Raw genomic sequence first — 22,411 nt, 5'->3', positions numbered from 1 at the left:
TTGTATTATGTTCTTTCCATTCCACAACGGTGTGTCACTCTATGTTGTTCTATCACATTAAAGTTTATTTGTTGTAACATGACAAAATGTAGAAAGGTTCAGGATGTATGAATAACTTTAGAAGGCACTGTATGAGGAAGGCAGTCAGCTCAATTAATTAATTCTTGACAAGTTACACAAGTTAAATTAACCTACTCCAGGTGATTAAAATATGAAACTGGCTGACAGAATACCAACAGTGTGCAGAGCTGATGAAGACAGTCAATTATACCTGCATACTGCATGTGTTTGTACACGTGTTCTCTCTGTGGTTTGCAGACGTCATTTATGTGTTTGAGAGTGCAAGGCAGCCTTTATTCAGAGTAGCACGACAGGCAGAGAAGTAGCTATAAATACCTCATAGAAGATCACTGCTGAACAGAGAAGACTTTAATTATTCATGCTTTCCCCAACCTTGTTTAGAGTTTGAATGTCGTTGCTGGAAAGACTGTAAAGAAGACTGACAGCATGGGACATTCACAAAACATCCTGCCTCATGTGAATGCTGCTGTTGTATTGCACAGATGTTATTCCACGTTAAAATGCTGATTATCTATCTATCTATCTATCTATCTATCTATCTATCTATCTATCTATCTATCTATCTATCTATCTATCTATCTATCTATCTATCTATCTATCTATCTATCTATCTATCTATCTATCTATCTATCTATCTATCTATCTATCTATCTATCTATCTATCTATCTATCTATCTATCTATCTATCTATCTATCTATCTATCTATCTATCTATCTATCTATCTATCTATCTATCTATCTATCTATCTATCTATCTATCTATCTATCTATCTATCTATCTAGGTATGTGGCTTTGTGGGTCTCTACTACAACGTCATCATTGGTTGGAGCATCTTCTACTTTTTCCAGTCCTTCCAGTACCCTCTGCCATGGAGTGACTGTCCCATTAGAAAGAATGGAACAATTGCCAGTGAGTTACATTTATATCTTCCATTAAACCACAGATATTTTACTGTTATGTATTATATAAAGAGTTTTAAAGAGCTTGGACATTCACAACAGAAACCCAGCCAAAATTAAGAAAGACAATTCTCAAGCAACTATAGTGATTTTATTGAGGTAAAATGACTGGCACAAGATCTGAATTTTCTGATGCAAATGTCTTGTTCGAGGTGGAAAGCACATTCTGACAAGGAAAATAAATGTCTATAAAATGTTATGACTGGTAAACTATATGAGACAGAAAGAATGACCTCTATAAAGCCAGTTGTTACACAGCTGTTGTAGAGAAAGATGCCAGATAGAAATTAAGGAAGGAAATAAAATTACAGTATAGAGAGAAAGAGAAGACAATCAAAATATTTTCTAATATTGGACATTGGTAAGTTTTTAAAATGACATGTAAAAATAATTATTAGGTGGCTCTTAAAAGATGGAAACATAGATGCATACTTCACTCCATTTAACTTGGAAATCGGGTCTTAGAATGACTTCATACCCAAGTTAACCATGTCCAAGTTACAAGTTGGAAACACTGAGATATGCTAATTGGGCTCAGCGACCGGGAAAGCTATGATTAGCAACAAAAACTAAAAACAATGTATTCTCCATATTTAATAAGCTGCATTTAATTTGTTTTGATTCGATGCTATTGTATTTTGCTTTGGAGATCATTTTATGGATCTTTTATTAATGCCCAGCAGTCAATTATATTGCGCTCACACCAATCATACTACAAATCCCATAGTGAAACAGCTACTCAGATGCAGCATATACAATGAGTGAAACAGGCGCATCACTGTCGTTAAAGCACAAAATAATGACATACAATAGTTATGTAATCCATTCTCTTTTTACGTGGAGTGCAACTGCAACCATCCAGCAGGAGCTCATAGAGCTGCAGTGTACCAGCAAACTCCAGGCCTGACTCTGGGATCCCCACAACCTTTACCCTGCAGCCCTGAGACTATGCCTCAAAGCAGCCTCCAAATCTGATCCAGCAGGTTTTCTCGGTAATGAAGTATGAACAGGACGGCGCACAGAGGCCAGCCTACTAGTGCACACCTCCAAAGTATTCTGCATTTCCACAGTTTAAAACCTAAAACCAATCAAGAAACCAAGAAAAGAAGCCATTAAACCTGTTTGACCTGTGACAGAGTCAGTGTATATGGTTTTGGCCCAGTCTCTGATTATGTTAGACACCCCTGGTTTAGGAAGGTTAATTTCATGTCCTTGTAACTTTCTGTCAGAGCCTGTCTGCTGAAATCCAGACAAAAGGACTCAGACATTCAGTCCATTAATGGTGATAAAAACTTAACAGACACCTGTTACAAGTACGGTATATTCATTTGTAAAGGACACATTTCTGTACGTGTATGTATTTACTTTTCTTTGCACAGATACATTTGGACAATACTGTGAAATTATAAGCAAAGTATTGCCTTTATTCATCTAAGACAATATGCGTGTAGAGCGAAAACAATCTCTGGTGTTGGTGTGAATGGAAGGATCATGCTTTGAATATTAAGCTGCCGATGACCTTGTGTCTCACTGACGTCTGAGAGGTGTAAACTATACAAGAGGGCAAATTGAAAACGTGAGCAAACATACCCAGTCACAATCTATTTTCAATTGTCCATACCCTCCTCACATATTCTCTTCAAAAACAAATCAAAGTCTATCTATTGTATCTTCACTCCTGTTTCTTTTTCTGAATTGCTTTCTCAACTTTTCATTTTCTCTTTTTTGTGCCCAGTTGTTGAGCCAGAGTGTGACAAAAGCTCAGCCACAACGTATTTCTGGTACCGGCAAACTCTGAACACGACCAGCACCATTGCAGAGAGTGGTGGCCTCAACATCAAAATGACCTTATCTCTGCTTGTGGCCTGGATAATTGTCTGCCTTGCCGTCATTAAAGGAATCGCCTCCTCTGGGAAGGTAATGGGAATGGGGAAAATCTTAGAGAAAATTTTAATCATTTCTGTTTCTGACAGTAGCTTTTCTTTTTCCACTTCTGCAGGTGATGTACTTCAGCTCCCTTTTCCCTTACGTGGTCCTCTTCTGCTTCCTGGTCAGGGGTTTAATGCTGAAAGGATCAGTAGATGGGATAGCTCATATGTTCACTCCGAAGGTGAGCCTGATGAAATAATTTTACCTCCAGAAACTATCCTCCAGTTAAATGGACCCTAATAAACAAGCCTCCCATGTTTTAGCTGGAGAAGATGCTGGAGCCGCAGATTTGGAGGGAAGCAGCTACTCAGGTCTTCTTCGCTCTGGGTCTGGGGTTTGGAGGGGTCATAGCCTTCTCCAGTTACAACAAAATAGACAACAACTGCCACTTTGACGCCGTGCTCGTCTCCTTCATCAATTTCTTCACCTCAGTTTTGGCTACGCTGGTGGTGTTCGCCGTGCTGGGCTTCAAGGCCAACATCATGAATGAAAAATGTGTTGCAGAGTAAGTTCAACACCTGCATGAACTCTCAGTAAGAAAAAAAATGTTTTCAAAAGTCAAGATTTTTTGGAGGGCTTCACAGTTTCAAAAGAAACGGCGTAGCAAGAATTTGAGGAAAATCACAAGCTAAGCTCAAAATGTTCTTCCCTTTTGACTTTGTCAGTGTTATTGCCACCTACACGTGCATCATGGGTATTACAGCATTTTTGGGTGGAATTTGTATGGGCAGAAATGTTTTGTTGTTAAAGTTTTTAAAATACAGTGCCTTGCGAAAGTACTCGGCCCTCTTGAACTTTTCAACTTCTTGCCACATTTCAGGCTTCAAACATAAAGATATAAAATTAAAATTTTTTGTGAAGAATCAACAACAAGTGGGACACAATCGTGAAGTGGAATGAAATTTATTAGATGAGTCAAACTTGTTTAACAAATAAAAAACTGAAAAGTGGGGTGTGCAATATTATTCGGCCCCCTTGCGTTAATACTTTGTAGCGCCACCCTTTGCTGCAATTACAGCTGCAAGTCTCTTGGGGTTTGTCTCTATCAGTTTTCACATCAAGAGACTGAAATTCTTGCCCATTCTTCCTTGCAAAACAGCTGGAGCTCAGTGAGGTTGGATGGAGAGCGTTCGTGAACAGCAGTCTTCAGCTCTTTCCACAGATTCTCGATTGGATTCAGGTCTGGACTTTGACTTGGCCATTCCAACACCTGGATACGTTTATTTGTGAATCATTCCATTGTAGATTTGGCTTTATGTTTTGGATCATTGTCTTGTTGGAAGATAAATCTCCGTCCCAGTCTCAGGTCTCTTTCAGACTCCAACAGGTTTTCTTCCAGAATGGTCCTGTATTTGGCCCCATCCATCTTCCCATCAATTTGGACCATCTTCCCTGTCCCTGCTGATGAAAAGCAGGCCCAAACCATGATGCTGCCACCACCATGTTTGACAGTGGGGATGGTGTGTTCAGGGTGATGAGCTGTGTTGCTTTTACGCCAAACATATAGTTTTGCATTGTGGCCAAACAGTTGGATTTTGGTTTCATCTGACCAGAGCACCTTCTTCCACATGTTTGGTGTGTCTCCCAGGTGGCTTGTGGCAAACTTTAAATGAGACTTTTTATGGATATCTTTGAGAAATGGCTTTCTTCTTGCCACTCTTCCATAAAGGCCAGATTTGTGCAGTGTACGACTGATTGTTGTCCTATGGACAGACTCTCCCACCTCAGCTGTAGATCTCTGCAGTTCATCCAGAGTGATCATGGGCCTCTTGGCTGCATCTCTGATCAGTCTTCTCCTTGTTCGAGATGAAAGTTTAGAGGGACAGCCGGGTCTTGGTAGATTTGCAGTGGTCTGATACTCCTTCCATTTCATTATGATTGCTTGCACAGTGTTTAAAGCTTGGGAAATCTTTTTGTATCCAAATCCGGCTTTAAACTTCTCCACAACAGTATCTTGGACCTGCCTGGTGTGTTCCTTGGTCTTCATGATGCTCTCTGCGCTTTGAACAGAACCCTGAGACTATCACAGAGCAGGTGCATTTATACGGAGACTTGATTACAAACAGGTGGATTCTATTTATCATCATCAGTCATTTGGGACAACATTGGATCATTCAGAGATCCTCACTGAACTTCTGGAGTGAGTTTGCTGCACTGAAAGTAAAGGGGTCGAATAATATTGCACGCCCCACTTTTCAGTTTTTTATTTGTTAAAAAAGTTTGACACATCCAATAAATTTCATTCCACTTCACGATTGTGTCCCACTTGTTGTTGATTCTTCACATAAAATTAGAATTTTATATCTTTATGTTTGAAGGCTGAAATGTGACAAGAGGTTGAAAAGTTCAAGAGGGCCGAATACTTTCGCAAGGCACTGTATAAAGACACAAAACATGTAGAATCTAAATGCATTGTTATTTGGGTACTGACCATACTTGATAGTTTCAAAAGTGTTTTTTTTTAAGTCTTACTAAGACTTTATTATATTTTTCTGTTATATTTTCTGTTTGATATTAAAACTAAAGCCTATGTAGCTTATTTTTGTCAAAGCTGGACTTTATTATTCTACACCGATATAGCAAGGTAATGTTCAGAACACTGAGTCAGCGTAATTATTGACCTTATTTCTTGTACACATCAAAAGGAAAACACATTATCCGTCCATGATTGCCTTATGTTTGCTTAGCTTAATATCTTTGATTAACTGTAAGCTCGTTATATGATTATTCTGCTCTTTTCTGTCTGTAGAAACGGAGAAAAGATCCTGGGATTCCTCAGCTCCAATGTCCTGAGTCATGATCTCATTCCTCCTCACGTGAACTTTTCCCATCTCACCCCATCAGACTACGCTGAGGTATACAGCGTCATCAAGACGGTAAAGGAGGACAGCTTTGCCCAGTTAGGTCTGGAGCCCTGTGTCTTGGAGGATGAACTCAACAAGGTAAGTATTAACGGCAAATACAAAATCAGCTCAGTCTACAGCATGTACAGCATCTCACAGCCTGGATCATTTCTTTGTAGGCAGTTCAGGGCACTGGCCTGGCTTTCATCGCCTTCACAGAGGCCATGACCCATTTCCCAGCATCTCCGTTGTGGTCTGTAATGTTTTTTTTCATGCTAATCAACCTTGGCCTGGGCAGTATGATAGGCACCATGACTGGCATCACCACACCCGTCCTTGACGCCTACAAAGTTCAGAAAGAGCTTTTTACAGGTAGTCCCACCTCTCCCCAACAATTTCCTGTCCCAGCTCCCCTCTTACGCCCTCACAGAGTCTTTACTCAGCACTTATGACTTATTAAAATACATCCGGGAATAGTATACATTAAGCTTTCTATCAATGCTTCAAGTGTATTGAATGCATTAGCAGGGTTTAGAACCAGTAATGGGCTAAAAATCAACATTTAACTTTTTCCACATTTCTCTCAGAATAGCTGTAATGTTTTCTCTTGTCTGTGTATTTTTTCAGTGTGCTGCTGCATTGTGGCCTTCTTTTGTGGGCTGTTGTTTGTTCAGCGTTCAGGAAATTATTTCGTCACCATGTTTGACGACTACTCTGCCGGTCTGCCTCTCACTGTTGTAGTGATCCTGGAAAATGTCTCTGTTGCTTGGATATATGGTACTAAAAGGTAAGGCTGTGAGTGTGTTGTTAGATAAAGTGTTTTGCAAAAGTATTTATACTGACTGTCTTACACGTTAGAACCAAACTTCACAGTAATTTATTGGGATTGTATCACAAAGAACATAAATGTGGAAGGAAAAAGACACATAGTTCTATACATTTTTAGAAACAAATTCCTGAAATGTGTGATTCCTTATTTGGATACACCTAAATAAAATCCAGGAAAATTTGATGGAGTTAAATACAGGTCAATCCTGGACAAAATCTCTTAGAGGCTAAAAAAGACTTCAGTTCTGGTGAAAAACATGGAAAAGTTCAAAGGGTCATGATGTTTTTGCAAGCCACCGCAGATGTAACTTTGTGTAAAGGTCAAAACGCTCCACTGCTACTCATTTCTCATGTTTGGTATAATTGTTGCTGTCATCTTCTTGTCAGGTTCATGCAGGACCTGGAGGACATGTTGGGTTTTCGACCATCTATAATCTATTTCTACCTGTGGAAGTACGTCTCCCCTCTTTGTCTCATCATCCTCATCTCAGCCACTGTCATAGAGATGGCCATCAGCCCACCAGGATACAATGCATGGGTTCAAGAGCTGGTCTGTTTAAATATGTTTCTGTTATCTCACAATTAGCAAAGTTCTGCCATTATCTGACCAAGAAAACAGTTCTTAGAGACCACGCCTGCTTTATGGATGCGGGTTGACAGAGTTTTTGTTCTTTCTGATTATATACACTGCTCCACAGATCACCATCAGTGAGAAAACTGCCATATTATCTATTAGTTTCCAGTTATGCTTCTAAAGCAGTTTAAGACATGACATGGTTTGTGTTGGTTGTTGTAAGGACTCTTGTGGTTTGGTATTTGGGTCAGTGCCTTAGCAGATAAGTGAAGTTGGTTCTTAAAGCTGTCTCTACCTAGTTATTGTTGTTTTTTAGCCCTCCTGTGAGAGGATGGGTCAGAAGAGACTTCTGTGTGAATGCAAGGTCCAAATGTTTTCAAGCCCCTCAGTCTTGTTGGAGTCTCCTGATTGGTGGATTTAGGAAGAAGACTTGGGAAGAGTGGGGGAGGGGGCTCTGTCTTAGCAATTAAATGTCATGGCTAAGTTAGAAACTGTCAAGATGGTAACTTAAGAAGAAGAAAAGAAGGAACAAGAAATTATTCATGAAATGGATGGATGTTATTATAAGGATGAATTAAGGGAGAATGGATGAGAACATTCTGGAGTGATTTGTTGTTGAAGTTTGACTGAGCCGAATCAGCAATATGGATCTGCACTGGGAGTACTTTCTGCAGGAGGAACCACATCGTAGATTAATGTGTTGCAAGCAAAATGAAATGATATGGGCACAAATTTGGGCCAAAATTAAACATATGTGGTCAACCCAATCCACTATCTATATTGAACCCTGTGCTGACATTGTTCTTTGATTGGGTGTTGGGCTGATTAATCCACCAATCCAGATATTTTTGTCATTCATCTTTGCAAAATATCTCAACTTCATTCGGATGGGAGGGAAAGTCTTTGTAAGCAGCAATTTTTAAGTCTTATCACAGATTATCAATTGGATTTATGTCTGAACTTTGACTGGGCCATTCTAACGAAGCAACATATTTTAGTCCAGTGGATTCTAAAGGTAGCCACTTGCAGCCGTCTGAATGCCGCCCATGGTCACAGTTCAACAATGGTAACAAATTGCTGTCATCTTCTTGTCAGGTTCATGCAAGACCTGGAGGACATCTTCAGAACAATAATCAGAGTGCTTAATTTGTCATTAAAATATTGCTGGGAGATTAACCTCCTCCCCAGTCTTAAAGGTTTTCCTCCAGGATTGTTGTGTAGTTATCTCCACCCAACTTCCCATCAACTGGCCAGCTTCCCTGTCCCTGCTCAAGAAAATTATCCCCATAGAATAACGATGTTTCCCCATGTTCTACAGTGATAATGGTTATGTGCTGCATTAGAAAGTTTCGTTTGCATCTTTTCTAAGGAAAGCATCTTTTTTCACGTTTACTGTGATTTGTGGCATAGAGAACTCAGTTATTCTGTTGACAGATTCTGCCACCTTAGCTATGAATCTCTGCAGCTGCTCCAGAGTTACCATGGACCTCCTGGCTGATTCTCTGAAGAATTGTCTTCTTGCCCAGCCTGTCATTTAATGTAGTAAGCCACGTCTTGGTAGTTTTGTGGTTGAGTAAAAGGAGCTGAATAAATACACCTGCTACACTTTCCAGATTTTTATTTCTGAAAAATTTTGAAAACCATGCATAATTTTCCTTCCAGTTTACAATTATGTTCCTCTATCTGTATATGTAGCTTCTTTAGAAATGTAAATGTCTCTCATTGTATTTATTTTTAAGCTGTACGTGTTTATCATTTTAGGCTCAGGAACGCTTCCAAAGCTACCCTCCCTGGGCTCTGGCCATGTGCTTCGCTCTCATCGTGGTGGCCATGCTTCCTCTCCCGATCGTCTTCATTGCACGCCACTTCAACTTGATGTCAGACGGCTCCAACAAGCTTTCCGTCTCCTACCGTAAAACCATAATGAAAGACATCTCCAACCTTGAGGAGCAGGATGAGGCCAGATTCATCCTCAGTGCCAAGCCCGGCGACCCCCCATTGTCAGGTGTAGCCCGCAAACCCTACGTGACTCCTGCAGGGAACAAATCCGTGGATCCCAATTCACTGTCTCCAAATGTCTGCTATGGTACGAGCTACCAAAATGCTGCGATAAGCCCCACGACACCAACAACGCCAACTACACCTCTCACGCCAGAGTCAAACTCTTGACTTTCCTCCCATCAACACCCCTCCAACATGCAGTCCTTCCACTCAGTTTAATTTTCTGCTTTTGCCCAGATAATATTACACAACCTTATGAAGCCACCTAGTTCTTCTGTGGTATATACACTCTAAAACACTGTTTTGCTGCTCTTCCTGATCATATTGGCTGTCAAAGCCATACACAGGGTAAAACAAGCTATCAGTAGTCCAGTGCAGTAAGTCTGAAATGAACACACACAAAAAACATCTAAAACAACATTTAGTTTTGTGAAGGTGTTTCTGTGTTTTATTTATATAAGGCTGATCTAAAGACACACAAATCTGTTTAATTCAGACAAAGTTTACCACCTACAGGAGTTTATGTAGCAATATTTGTTCATATAAATAGACAGTGTAGTAATAACATCCTGTAGAGTTTCCTATGTGGAGATTTAAGGAAGAATCTCATTCTCCATCACACACGTTACATGTTCTGTAGAAGTTAAACCTTTTAGTTTCTCCACCAAAGAGTAAAAACCACAAAACACTTGAACTGAAGCAAAGATTGTGAGACTCTGTGTGTTGAGTTGGGATAAAAGTCATGTTTATTCATTTTATTTTAAACTCATAAGATAAGCCTGTATTTTATTTTTTATATGCGTGATGGAAGGCACAATCGGCTCATGCTTATTATAAGGCAATTTAAAGTCTGGATTGTTTGATCGATGCTACAAAATCACAGGAGTGAATTTTTACAGTTTAAAATGCACAAGTGAATCACTGATTCTAATTATTATTATAAACTCTGATGCACAAAATGTCTTGCAATTATTAGAAGCAGCTCCCTTTCCCATTGCTGGCTTGCCTAGTAAAAATGTGTGAATTAAATTAAGATTTAAATTAATTCAATCTTTTATAGCAGCAGCTTGATTTTACACAATTGAATCTGTGAAAACAATCATTTCATTTAACAACACTTATTTAGCAGGTGAAAAAAAAAATCCCATTAGAAAATAATTGTTTAAAGAAAACAATATGTGCCCTCATTATGGGCCCCCCTAGCAATTCTCATAAAATATATTTAACTGGGGTATTTACTAATTCATTATTTACTTTTACAAGTTAATGAAAAAGTCTAAAAATTCTAATTATAATCTAAATATGGCCTGACACAGAGGTGTCCTGATTTTGGTTTGAGTTGGACTCAAATGCAGACATCAAAGTGGCAGCCTCATGGTGATGATGATTGAGTTAATTAAAGAAAGGAAAACAGAGGAACTGGAACAAGAGAACCAGGGAATAACTGACTAAAAACATATGATGAAGAACAGGAGAATCTGATGAGGAAACTGGCAGGTTTTTAAGTACTGGGACGGTTGATGAGTGGCGTAAAAGCCAGGTGTGACTAATAAGGAGAATGAGGTGCAGCTGGGAAAGAACCTGAGCAGGCAAGCCGAGGCAAGCACAGGAAGTTGAATAAAAACATAAAAGGATCTACTAAGCAAATGGGCTAACATTAAAATGAGAATCTAAACCAATACAAAAAGAGCAGAACACAAGAAAGAACTAAAAAACTAATCAAAAAGGAATTAACTCAATACAGAACACCCTTAGTTACAATAATAATCAGCCCAAAATAACCTGTATACAAAAACAACAATACCCACAGATCATGACAGGTTACTTTCTTTTTCTCATTCCCCAAAATTTGAAAACAAAATTGGTGAATATGCTATTAAAGGAAGGCACATAGTGTGGTTGTAAGTCACTCACCTTCTGTTCAAATTTGCTGTCAAAGACATACCACAGAGGGAGTAGGATGAGTAGAGAGGTAAAAATAAAATAACACGCACTATTCGATAACTGCAGCATCTGTAGGTCACCAAGTCTCCACAACAGCTATTTAGTTTAAGGCTTTAAAACACATGTTTGCCAGGCGTGCCAATGTATATGGAGGGTGTTGTACGTCCTACATAGCACAGAGACAGTATTTGAAAGAAAAATAAAAGCACAAGCTAAAAATGCACAAAGTTTGTCCTCTGTGACAAAACATAATGACAAACATGGACCAAAAGACAGAGGAGCCTGCAATGTAAAAACCCAAACAACGGTAACCTTTCAGCTTTTAGTATGCACTCCAGAAAGCCTTAGACAGTTCACCTGCACAACCATTGTGACAACCAACATGCAGTCTTCTGTATATCTGTAGGATACTGAACCTAATTATCAATGAAGACAGGTAGAGATGTGATCAATGTACTGATATTAAAGGTTTTAATTTTTTTCTACACACTGATATAAATTAGTTGTTGTAAAAGAGCATGTTTTAGTTCATATTACGCATTTATTTATTTTTCTATTACAGTATTCAAAGTATTGGTTTGAAATTATGAATAGACTATTTATTTTATTATGCTGTATATTTGCTGTTATATAAAAGTGACGATGAACAGAGATGAGAGTATAGAATATATATGTTCATTTTGTTTGAGGCTTGTGTGTATTTAAACATATGTCTGTGTTATTTTTGGTGTTGCTTGTTATTGGCACGGAAAAGGCTGATGGACTAAATATTAATTCAATGGCAATGAGCCTTTGGAATTGCAGAAAGTTAGAAGGGGTGAGGAAACAAAAGGGTAGATGTTCCTGCAGACTTTGTTTAAGCTTTTCTGAATTTATTTGTAATTGTATAAACTAAATTATTTCAGTTCTTGCTGGCAAACAGATTCAAAATTAAGTAAAGATTGTTAATTTAAATAAAGCACAAACTATAGATACAAATGTATGACTTAGTATGCAAATTAGCTAAATTAGACATACCAGGGCACAACTTAGAACACGAGAGGGCAGCAAAGGGCATTGGCTAGTGGTCTTCCTTCGAAGTAGCTTATCATTAGCTTTGATGTTACTGTATTGTCATTTCCTCGTCTTTGAGTTGCTTTGGATAAGAAGTCTCCCAAATGCATAAACATAAATGTCACAGCAATGACAATAAAAATATAATTTAATCTCACACTGCACAATGTGAACACATTGGACTCATGGTATCACTAACAGTCTGATTAATTCAAATAATAATTATCTGACCAATTGGGCTATCCCTAAAGCACATACATTTCATTCCCAGACAGTCAATTGATCTATTATTGTGGCAAAAAACTAAGGCTACATGAAGGAAACTAAACTACACTTTTCTCTGGCAGAACACTGTGAAATCCACCTACAGTATACGTGCACCATTCAGAACGGGTGCCTTACATTTTTCACATTTTGACCAGCGACACTGGTGTTTTTCAATATGCCAGCACACACGGTTTGATCGGAAACAGTAGGACAGCAGCTTAAGGTCTCTTAATAAATATGTTTTGTTTACTTTTTAAATCTACGTTTGCTTTTCTTAGTTTTTGGGAATTCACATTGTCTGCTCTATTATGACACCCAGTGACTTATCAAAGTATTGCATTTGAATTCTTTCCTCAGTATCTAATGTTTCTCTTTAGCCTGACCAAATGTTTCTGATTAAACTTAAATCTTCCCAAAATGTTTTAAATAAACAGCATTCTGCTCCTATAAAATATTTTTGAGCGTATCAACACCTTTAAACGTAACAGTTTGTGTAACATTGTTTTCCAAAACTGAACGCTGTGTCAGACTGATATGACAGTAATGGTTTTTTTTTTGTGCTGAAATGTTCTGCCATCTATTGGTCGGTCAAAAAACAGCAACCATCTCACATTCCCATCTTGTTAAATATGTTTTGTGATTAATGATAAATCTCATATGCCTGCTGGCATGGCTGTAAACCCTATGTCTTGTTTTGTGTGTTGTCTCACTTTTCCTGCTGCTGTTTGTGTGTCATGTAACCATCCAGGTCACCAAACTATTTTGCAGATAGTTTTTATTAATGTGGAGTATAGCAAATTCCTTAAAAAGTGACAAAAAGTAAAAATGAATGTGACTGATGCACTTTGTCCAACAGAAAGCAAATAAAGTTGGTGTTTATTTTATTATTCTTAACTGTAGCAGTAAATTTAAGGTCAGTGTAAAAGCAATATTGTTATATTTCAACAGCACAGCAGCTGTGGCTGAAAGGACATCTTCACAGTAAGACATTTCAATGACTTGAATGTGTGTGTGTTTATATTTATAAATGTTTGTGTAGTTAGTCTGGTGTGTGCAAGGCCTTACTAAGCACACATTTCAGGTGTTATCTATACTGGAGGCGTACTTAGAAACATCCCTTTACAGTCTCCCTATGTTTCTCCTCAGTCATATGAATGAATGATTCACAAGTATTGTGTAACTTATAAACATAGTTATATAAATGTAAATAAAGAGTGAACAAACTGCTGTTGTGTTTGTTGCTTTTTATCTCAAAACTGAGGTCATACTGTAAGTGGGTCACCGAGTCACAGGATGACCGGTCTGTGTCTAAATAATAGTTATTTATTTAAAACTTTATTGAGCTCAAGATGAGAACACCCTCTTTTAAAAATCCTTATTTTAGACAAGAGAATCTGTTTTTTCAGTTTGTATGTTGGTAATTTGCGTTTTATTTAGTGCATAGAACTTAAGCTTTTACAAAAGAGAGAGAAAAGTAGGTTAATGAAAATCCAAACTACATATTTTTGCCCACAGCTCAAAAATGATAAATTTTCCTTGTGCAGATATTAGTTGGTAAAAAAAACAACCAAAACAGTAAATTGCAATGTGAATGTCACTAATTCTGGACAAGTTTGTATTTTCTGTGGGTCAAAACTACATAAGACTGTAATAATGTTCATAAATTGGCCAATCTGAAGAGTGAATACTTTTCTTTTCAGGGAGTTATGATCAAATTTGTACCAAAAGAGATCATAGTCCCCCTCCTTGAACCGCCACCTTGACATGGTGGAGGGGTTTGAGTGCTCGAATGATCCTAGAGGCTATGTTGTCTGGGGCCTAAATGCCCCTGGTAGGGTCTCCCATTCTGGGTGACGGGTTAGACAAAGAGCGGTTCAGGACACCTTTATGAGTCCTATTGGCTGTGGTCCTCCTGAGGCGACTGACGGGTACCATGAAGCCAAGCATGCCACGGTACGGGCAGGCAAAAACTCGGAACTGGGAGGAGTTCGGTGAGAAGGACTACCAGTTGGCCTCGAAGCGATTCTGGCAAACCGTCCGGCGCCTCAGGAGGGGGAAGCAGTGCTTTAGTCCAGATGTGTTTTATGGACCTGGAAAAGGCATTCAACTGTGTCCTTTGTGGTGCCCTGTGGGGGGTGCTCCAAGAGTACGCAGTCGGGGGCCCTTTATTAGGCGCCATCCGGTCTCTGTACAAGTGGAGCAGGAGTTTGGTCCGCATTGCCGGCACTAAGTCGGGCATGTTCACGGTGCATGTTGGGCTGCCCTTTGTCACTAGTCCTGCTCATAAATTTTATGGACAGGATTTCTAGGTGCAGCCAAGGGCCGGAAGGGGTTTGGTTTGGGGACCAGTGGATTTTGTCTCTTCTGTTTGCAGATAACGTGGTCCCCATCTAGCCAAGACCTACAGCATGCGCTGGGGCGTTTCGCAGCCGAGTGTGAAGCAGCTGGGATGAAGATCAGCTCCTCCAAGTCCGAGGCCATGGTTCTCAACCCGAAAAGGGTGGCTCGTCCTCTTCATGTTGGAAGGGAGTGCCTGCCTCAAGTGGAGGAGTTCAAGTATCTTAGGGTCTTGTTCACAAGTGAGGGAAGAATGGAGCGGAAGATCAACAGACTGTGCCGGTCCGTTGTGGTGAAGAGAGAAAAGCGAAGCTCTCAATTTACCGGTCGGTCTTCGTTCCTACCCTCACCTATGGCCATGAACTTTGGGTCATGACCGAAAGAACGAGATCCCGGATACAAGCAACTGAAATGAGCTTCCTCCATAGGGTGGCCAGGCACTCCCTTAGAGATAGGGTGAGGAGCTCGGCCATCCGGGAGGGGCTCGGAGTAGAGCCGCTGCTCCTCCACATCGAGAGGAGCCAGGTGAGGTGGCTCGGGCATCTATACCGGATGCCTCCTGGACGCCTTCCTTGGGAGGTGTTCCAGGCACGTCCCACCGGGAGGAGGCCCAGGGGACGGCCCAGGACACGCTGTCGGGACTATGTCTCTCGGCTGGCCAGGGAACGCCTTGGGCTCCCCCCGAAGGAGCTGGAGGAGGTGTTTGGGGAGAGGGACGTCTGGGTGTTTCTGCTGAGTCTGCTGACCCCGCGACCCGGTCCCGGATGAAGCGAAAGACGAGGACTGCAAGTATGAGTACGGAATCATAGTCTGGTTGGTATATTTGCAACAAAATCAACATCATTATTATTATTATTACAAGATTAAAAGATGTTTGAGGTCATTTGGATTACTAAAATGACTTCAGTTGTTTGGCTGCCAGAATAAAAAGGGCTATTTACTAAAATGTTTTCACTTTCTTCACAGTTAAACCTTTACATATGTCCTCAGTATTTGATCAAATTGTCTTTTAAAACTGTATGAGTTGGGTCAGATTTTTGGGGTTTCCTTCGACAGGTTTTCACCAGTTTGCCAAAGTTTTGGTCCATTTAAGTGGTGTGACTGAGTCAGGTTTGCAGGCCACTTAGTTCAGACACCTTTTTTAACTACCTGCAAGTATTCTATGGGACTGAGATATGAGCTGTGTGATGACCAAACAGCTAAGGACCCTGCTTGGGGTCAAAACAGGATGCAGGACATCTATAATTGAGGAAAAATGCAAACTGTTTTGTACAGTGATTAAAGGTGTTTTGTTTTACTTTTTTACAGGGATACCACTGTTCTTAAACCAAAAAAGCAAAACTAATTGTAGATTAGGATTCATTTTATTTTCAATCACTTTTTCTTTTTTTTTTTTTACCTTTTCCCCCAAATTAATTTAATTAAATGAAAGTGGTCCTATTCTACATGTAAACCAATTTATAGGGTTGATCATTTATTTTAATTATTTACATAACATTCATTAAAAAGGCAGTCCAAAGTGCTTTACAGTACATCAAAAAAAAACAAAGCATAAAAGCAGATGTTAAAACAGATAGCAAAAACAAATTTTAATATGACCTTTAGATTGAAGTTTAATTCTTTCACCAGAAGCTGCTTTAAACAAAAATGTTTCCAGTTCCTTTTTAAAATAATTTAACTGTTTGGTTTCGATGTTACATGTTCCACATCATGAAATTTGAATATCAGACAAAGATCATCTGAGTAAATACAACATGCCGTTTTGAAAGGAGTTTATTTATTAATAAAGAAACTATCTAAACCAGCCTGGTCATATATGTAATATAATTGCCCCTTGTAATATCATGTATTAAATGTGATTAACCAGTTTATTTGGTTCTTATCATAGCCACACTCAAACCTGATTACTACCTCATCATCAGAATAAAGAAATCACCTAAACAGAACCTGTCTGACAACATGAAATAGGCTAAAAGATCTCAAAAAGTGACACATTATGCTCTGATCTAAAGAAATTCAAGAACAGATGAGAAATAAAGTCCGTGACATCCATCAGTTTGGAAATGAATATCAAGCCTATTCTGAGCCATTGGGGCCTGGTTGGTTTGGATAACTAGCACAAGAAATCTATAAGGGGGCAAATACTTTTCACTGCACTGTAAAAAGAATTAGATACAAGAGGTGAGTCTACTTTCTGTCATATGACTGTTTTAAATTAAACAGGATGTGCTTCATTCGAACATAACAGCTGCAAGTGTGTCATGTAAATGTTTAATTTGATACTGAAGGAAATTTGTCATGTGTCCACCTGATCTTAGATGAGGGTCCATTTATATGCAATTCAGCTGTTGCTTTTAGATGTCCAACAAACAAAACCATCCATAAAATAAAAACCAGAACCAAGAACATTTCATAAAACACAGAAAAAAGGCTAAACATCATTATTGGTTCATTGTTTTTTCAGCAAACGAGAACCAATAAAACAGAGAAATGTTTAAATATTATCTTCATTACTTGGGTCCTTTGAAATTTACCTTGGCTAAAAGTCCTCTGAGCAACACAAACCAAACCATCATGAAGTTACAGAGCAGGACACCTGCTGCTCTGTGTAGAAACCACATTTTGATCAGAGTTATCTGAATCTCAGTAAACATTTACTGCTTGTGTTGTTTCAAATCACAGATCCTTATGCAGCATTTGTCGTTGAGCCAGAATCCAGGATACAGCGGCTCGGTGAATTTGGCCTCCACCTTGTACAGAAACCTCATGCTGTCTGACACCTCATAGAATGATAGAGATCCCTCCTTGAATTTTAGATAAACTCCAATCCTTCCACCACTGGGCAGTTGTATGAGCTGGATGCTTTTTGATTTGTGGCTCACAGAGTAGAAATTATTGAGATCCAGGCTCCAGGAGGTTGCATTGGCCCCAAAGGCCGACTTGTTTGTGCTGCTTTTCCTATCGATCCCTTTGTATGCGAGGGCTATCTCTGCCTTGTCTCCTTTCACCTCCACCTCATAGTAGCACCGCTCGGCCTGCAGCCCCTCTCTGCACAGCACTTGGTGTCGATGGGTGAACCTCTCTGAAGAATTTAAGGCTGGGGTTTGGAATCTGTCGGCTGACATCCTCACCTCTTTGTTTCTGTCAGAGATGATCAGGTCCTTATGAGCTGTTGTGGGGTCCAGAGAGAGGTCGCAGGCATCTGGTATAATGAGAGAGAGGAAAAAGGTACATTTGGATTTTCAGAGACAGAATGTGAGGTGAGAACATTCAGATCTAAAGATGAACTAACAGTGCAGGAAGTCCTCTCTGGTTGTAGGCTCCACGTCCTTCTTACTCATGTTGCCTCCAGTAAAACCTACGAGGAGACATTAAACATCATTACTGGGTACATGCAGTTCTTTCTGTGATCGATCAACACAAAGTGGTCCATAATTGTAAAGTGGAAGGGAAATGATACAGAGTTGGCAAGATCACATTCAAAGTATTGCCATAGATTCTGAATTAGATTTCCTTCTAGACCTTTTATATCTGACACATGAATATGATTTTATCTATACTACATTCCAGTGTAGCTCTGGCTGCTTAGCATCATCACCCTGCTAAAAGGTGAACCTTCTCACAGTCTCAAGTCTTCTGCAACCTCTAACAGGATTACCCTCTATTCATCATCTGACCAAGTTTCCTGTCCCTGCTCAAGGAAAGCATCCCCACAGCATGATGCTGCCATCCCCATGTTTCATGTTTGAATTGTGTGTTTCAGGTGTAGGTGTGCTATCACACTTTTTACATTTTTCAAGTGGGCAGATAGTTCATGTTTGGTCTCTTTTGGCCGGAGCACCTTCTTCCACATATTTTTTGTGGCCCTCACATGGCTTGTGGCAAACTGCAAACAAGACCTCTTTTGACTTTCTTCAACAATCCAACAGTCTTGCCACTCTCCCATAAAGGCCAAGGTTTGTTGGATGCACAATAGTTATCCGATCAACAGATTGTCCCACATGGGCTGTGGATCTCTGTAGCTCCTGGACCTGTTGGCTGCTTCTCTGATTAATGCTCTTGTCGCCCAGCCTGTCGCGAAGCAGTTACTTATGGTGGTCTCCATGAAAACATGACCAAATTTTCTTCTGTTCATGTTTTTTGTAAAACCTCAAATATTTACCCCAAACATAAAGTTTGTCGCTCGCTATTCAGTCTGAATTTCAAATTTGATGGGGGGACATGAAATTAGATAAAATTGCATGCCAACTAAAACTAAATGTAATCCCCCACAACACACAGATTGGTTACGTGAGCGTGTGTGACACACAGATCAATAAACTAATCAATTAGAAATGACTAAAGCCACTTGGTTTTGAGGAGGAGAAACGCTATCTACAGTTAAGCATGGAAAGGGAAGTATTATGCTTCAGGGAGGTTTTTTGCTAAGGCTACATGAGGGCCTCACCATATTGAGCATGTTATGGATAGGCCCAGCTAGTCTCCAGACCTCAGTCCATCAGATGTTCGGAGGAGGAAGCTGAAGCTATTTCGTTGTCAAAAGACAGCAGGAAACCAAATGATTAAGGGAGTTTCTGAAAAAAGAAGTGAGCCAAAACCCCTCATGAAATGTTTTCAAACCAGGTGACCAACCAGAGAAAATGGCCCAGCATTATGAAATAATAAGTGAAATAAAAGTTTGTTCACAAAAGTCAAAGTCACGTTTTGCTTTGGGATCAAATAGTTTTTGATCCATTACAAAAGTCCTAGCCAAATGTGACTTTTTGCCCTCGTGATCAACATTATACTGTAAAATAACAAAGAGAAATTAATTCTTAACAAACCATCACTGGATTCATTTCTTTGCTGCTGATCCTCCACGTCTTTTTCTGCAACATTTTCCTCCTGACCATCATTGCCTTTGACAGAAAAAAACGTGATTTTTTAAAATAAATTGATTTTACAAAATATTTCCACGTCAGCAGCACATACAAGTTTGAGAGAGTGAGGCAAATTGTTGGTCACAGAAGTCCTCCAGCTGCCTCTCGAGCTGCTCCATAGCTCTCTTTGTAACTTCAATGGGGAGAAGTGGATTCTCTGAGCCCTCCTTGAAGGAAAGAAGATCTTTTTCACAGATGCTCTTCATACTGGGCCATTCCTGGGAGAATAAACACATTTTAATGCAGAGGGGATGTACAGCTAGGATACAGGTGAATGTCTGACTGATATACCTGGAGAAAGAGCACACTGTGGTCACTCTGTGCCAGGAGATCCAGCTCAGCATACAGCTTCTTCATCTCCTCTATCTTCGTCTCAAGGTTCTGGAGTAAGACGTTGAGCTGAGCTTCTGCTGCCCGTGCCTGAGCTTCTATAATCTTCGTCAGAGACAGGTAATGTCTCTGAAGGCAATCAATGACTCTGACTATAACTGTTTCACAGTCATCCTTTGTTTTCTTGGCCTCCTTCTGTTTTAAACCCAGCAGAACAGGATCAGCATCCCTCCGAGCTCAGAGCTTTTAAACAGTATGATCTGATTTTCTCACCTCAGTTCGCTCAAACATCATCTTCATGTTCTCCTGCTGTTTCTGCGTCTCCTGAAGTTTCTCTCTCAGTTTTTTTTGCATGATCCTCAGCTCCTCCTTAAAATACACCAAATACCAACAGTGAGCCTTTTTTCCAGAATAGCTGAGCTGCCTTTTTTCTGTTCCATGTTAACATAAATGACTGTATACTTCTGCATGTTTGTCTTTCATTGGTTCAGTAAAGACATCTTCCATAACTACAGAACATTAACAGTCTTGATGATGTTCTATCCCCAAGAGCAAATAGTTTGCACCTTCACTGCAGGACCTCTGCTTACCTTGCGTTTAGTTTTTCATATTGTTAAACGAGTCAGACCAGTAGTGATGTGGGCCATACGGGCAGCTGCCCAGGCCAGCATTAGAAAGGAAGGCCGCACAAGCAATCACATAGTTGCCAAGTGGGATGAGGTTATTCTGTGAGTGTCTTCTTTTCTTTAGATAGAGTGGTGGAGCACTACAACTCTATTATTGCCTGTTATGTGAATTTCTTCAACATCACCCAGAGCGCCATTCACGCAAGAACTGCCACAGACTCACATTTCTCTTAAAAATCGAAAGGCTTTCTGTACAGCTTCAAATGAACTCTGTAATTTGTGAACAGAGAATCTTATATATTTCTCAGTGAAATAAAAGTTGTTAGGGGCGAGGCCATGGAGCAGAAGTTAAACACTCGACCAATTTTCCAAGGCCTTAGTTCTCGGTTTGGTTGACACGGCGCCAAGTCCCGGCCTGCTGACGTTTGCTGCATGTCTTCCTTGTCGCTCCACCCTATTTCCTGTTTGCTAAATTTTGAAAAATACTAAGAAAAATAAAGGCCCCTATTGCCTAAAATAAAAGTTGCTATTTTTTAAAAGCGTAATCTCTTTGCAAATTAGGTATATTTAGTTTATTAGTTTAGTTCTGCTAGTTACAAGGTGTTACTTCTAAAAACATGTCTTTCATGTTTGTTTGCAGCTGAACTAAATTCCTGACTGCTTACCGTACCTGACTCCTGTGATAATAAAAATCTGCACCAGAAACTTTGCTCTAGTTTAAGATTAACAGGCTCACAGTAAGTGACAAGTCCCAGTTTTTTCACATCCTTTACCTGTTTCCTTCTCCGCTCTTCCTTTACCAAACCAAATATGTGTCCGCTGTGCTTGGTTGAAGCACACACATCACATATGATCTTCTCATCTGTGCAGCAGTAAACATCCAGTGGACTGTTGTGACGCCAGCACAGAGTGCTCCCTGCTGTATCTGCACTGCTCCGGTCTCTCTTCAGCAGGGTCTCAGCTGACTCCTGATTTTTTCTCTTCCTCTTCAAACTTCTCTCTGTGTCTCGCAGCAACTCAGCCAGAGTTGTGTTCCTGATCAAACGAGGTCTAGAGGAAAACTTCTGACCACAAGCAGGGCAGCTGTAACTCTTCTGCTCCGAGACCCAGCAACCTTCGATGCAGTCGAGGCAGAAGTTGTGTCCACAGGGGATCGTTGCAGGATTCCTGAGAAGGTTTCTGCAGATCCGGCAGGAGAGGTGGTTTATGCTGACAGGGATGTGAGGCTCTGCCATGTTTTTGCGGAGAAAAAAAGGCGGGTTTTGTTACACAAGCTTTGTTTCGTTTCCTGAAAATATGACTCGTAGGCATTTTGTTTTGATTCGTTCATTTGAAAGTGAAAGCAGGTGTGACTGAAATATTTGAACCAATTCCAATAAGAACTGTCATTAGATGGGGATGGGTAGCAGGGGGTTGGGTGACACTTAATGTCACAGATGTTCTCCAAAAAACCTCTAAGGCCTTAATAGAGCAGCTGGATTTACCCAGTTTGCTTTTTAGGTGACTTCTTAAGCCAATTGGTTGCACAGAATTTTAGTAAGGGGAATCAGACAAAAGGAGCCTGAATATAAAGGCATTTGCTGATTTTATTTGGATTTATTTTCCTTCTACGTTTGTGGTGGTGACAAAATGTGAAAAACGGTACGAATACTTTTCAAAGTTTAAAATTTTTTTGCAGTTTCAGCAAAGTTTATAAAAGCTGACTTATAAAATATGTCA

The 22,411-nt window shown here is 39.9% G+C and overlaps 2 protein-coding genes across 2 annotated transcripts in view; one reads left to right on the top strand and one right to left on the bottom strand.

Annotated features, from left to right (window-relative positions):
* The window catches only part of LOC124857309 (sodium-dependent neutral amino acid transporter SLC6A17-like), a 32,313-nt gene extending 18,609 nt beyond the window's left edge, over nt 1-13,704 (top strand). Inside the window, exons 4-12 of the mRNA XM_047348525.1 lie at nt 865-991; nt 2,777-2,958; nt 3,041-3,151; nt 3,234-3,475; nt 5,720-5,912; nt 5,993-6,185; nt 6,441-6,600; nt 7,029-7,191; nt 8,977-13,704. Of these exons, the coding sequence (XP_047204481.1) occupies nt 865-991; nt 2,777-2,958; nt 3,041-3,151; nt 3,234-3,475; nt 5,720-5,912; nt 5,993-6,185; nt 6,441-6,600; nt 7,029-7,191; nt 8,977-9,384 (1,779 nt within the window). The 3' untranslated portion in view covers nt 9,385-13,704. The remainder of the gene's footprint in view (nt 1-864; nt 992-2,776; nt 2,959-3,040; nt 3,152-3,233; nt 3,476-5,719; nt 5,913-5,992; nt 6,186-6,440; nt 6,601-7,028; nt 7,192-8,976) is intronic.
* Nucleotides 13,705-16,574: 2,870 nt separating this feature from the next.
* LOC124856992 (tripartite motif-containing protein 16-like protein) lies at nt 16,575-21,940 on the bottom strand. The gene is made up of 7 exons (XM_047348005.1): nt 21,466-21,940; nt 20,340-20,435; nt 20,028-20,261; nt 19,789-19,954; nt 19,641-19,715; nt 18,110-18,175; nt 16,575-18,019 (listed from the first exon to the last, which is right to left on the bottom strand). Exons 1-7 carry the CDS (start codon nt 21,925-21,927, stop codon nt 17,472-17,474), a joined length of 1,647 nt encoding a protein of 548 aa, XP_047203961.1. The 5' UTR covers nt 21,928-21,940; the 3' UTR covers nt 16,575-17,471.
* Nucleotides 21,941-22,411: the final 471 nt, after the last annotated feature.

The sequence above is a fragment of the Girardinichthys multiradiatus genome, chromosome 20 (assembly GCF_021462225.1).
Source record: "Girardinichthys multiradiatus isolate DD_20200921_A chromosome 20, DD_fGirMul_XY1, whole genome shotgun sequence".
NCBI lineage: Eukaryota > Metazoa > Chordata > Actinopteri > Cyprinodontiformes > Goodeidae > Girardinichthys > Girardinichthys multiradiatus.
Note: the sequence above shows the minus strand (reverse complement) of the source record. Positions and strands in the feature narration are given on the sequence as shown.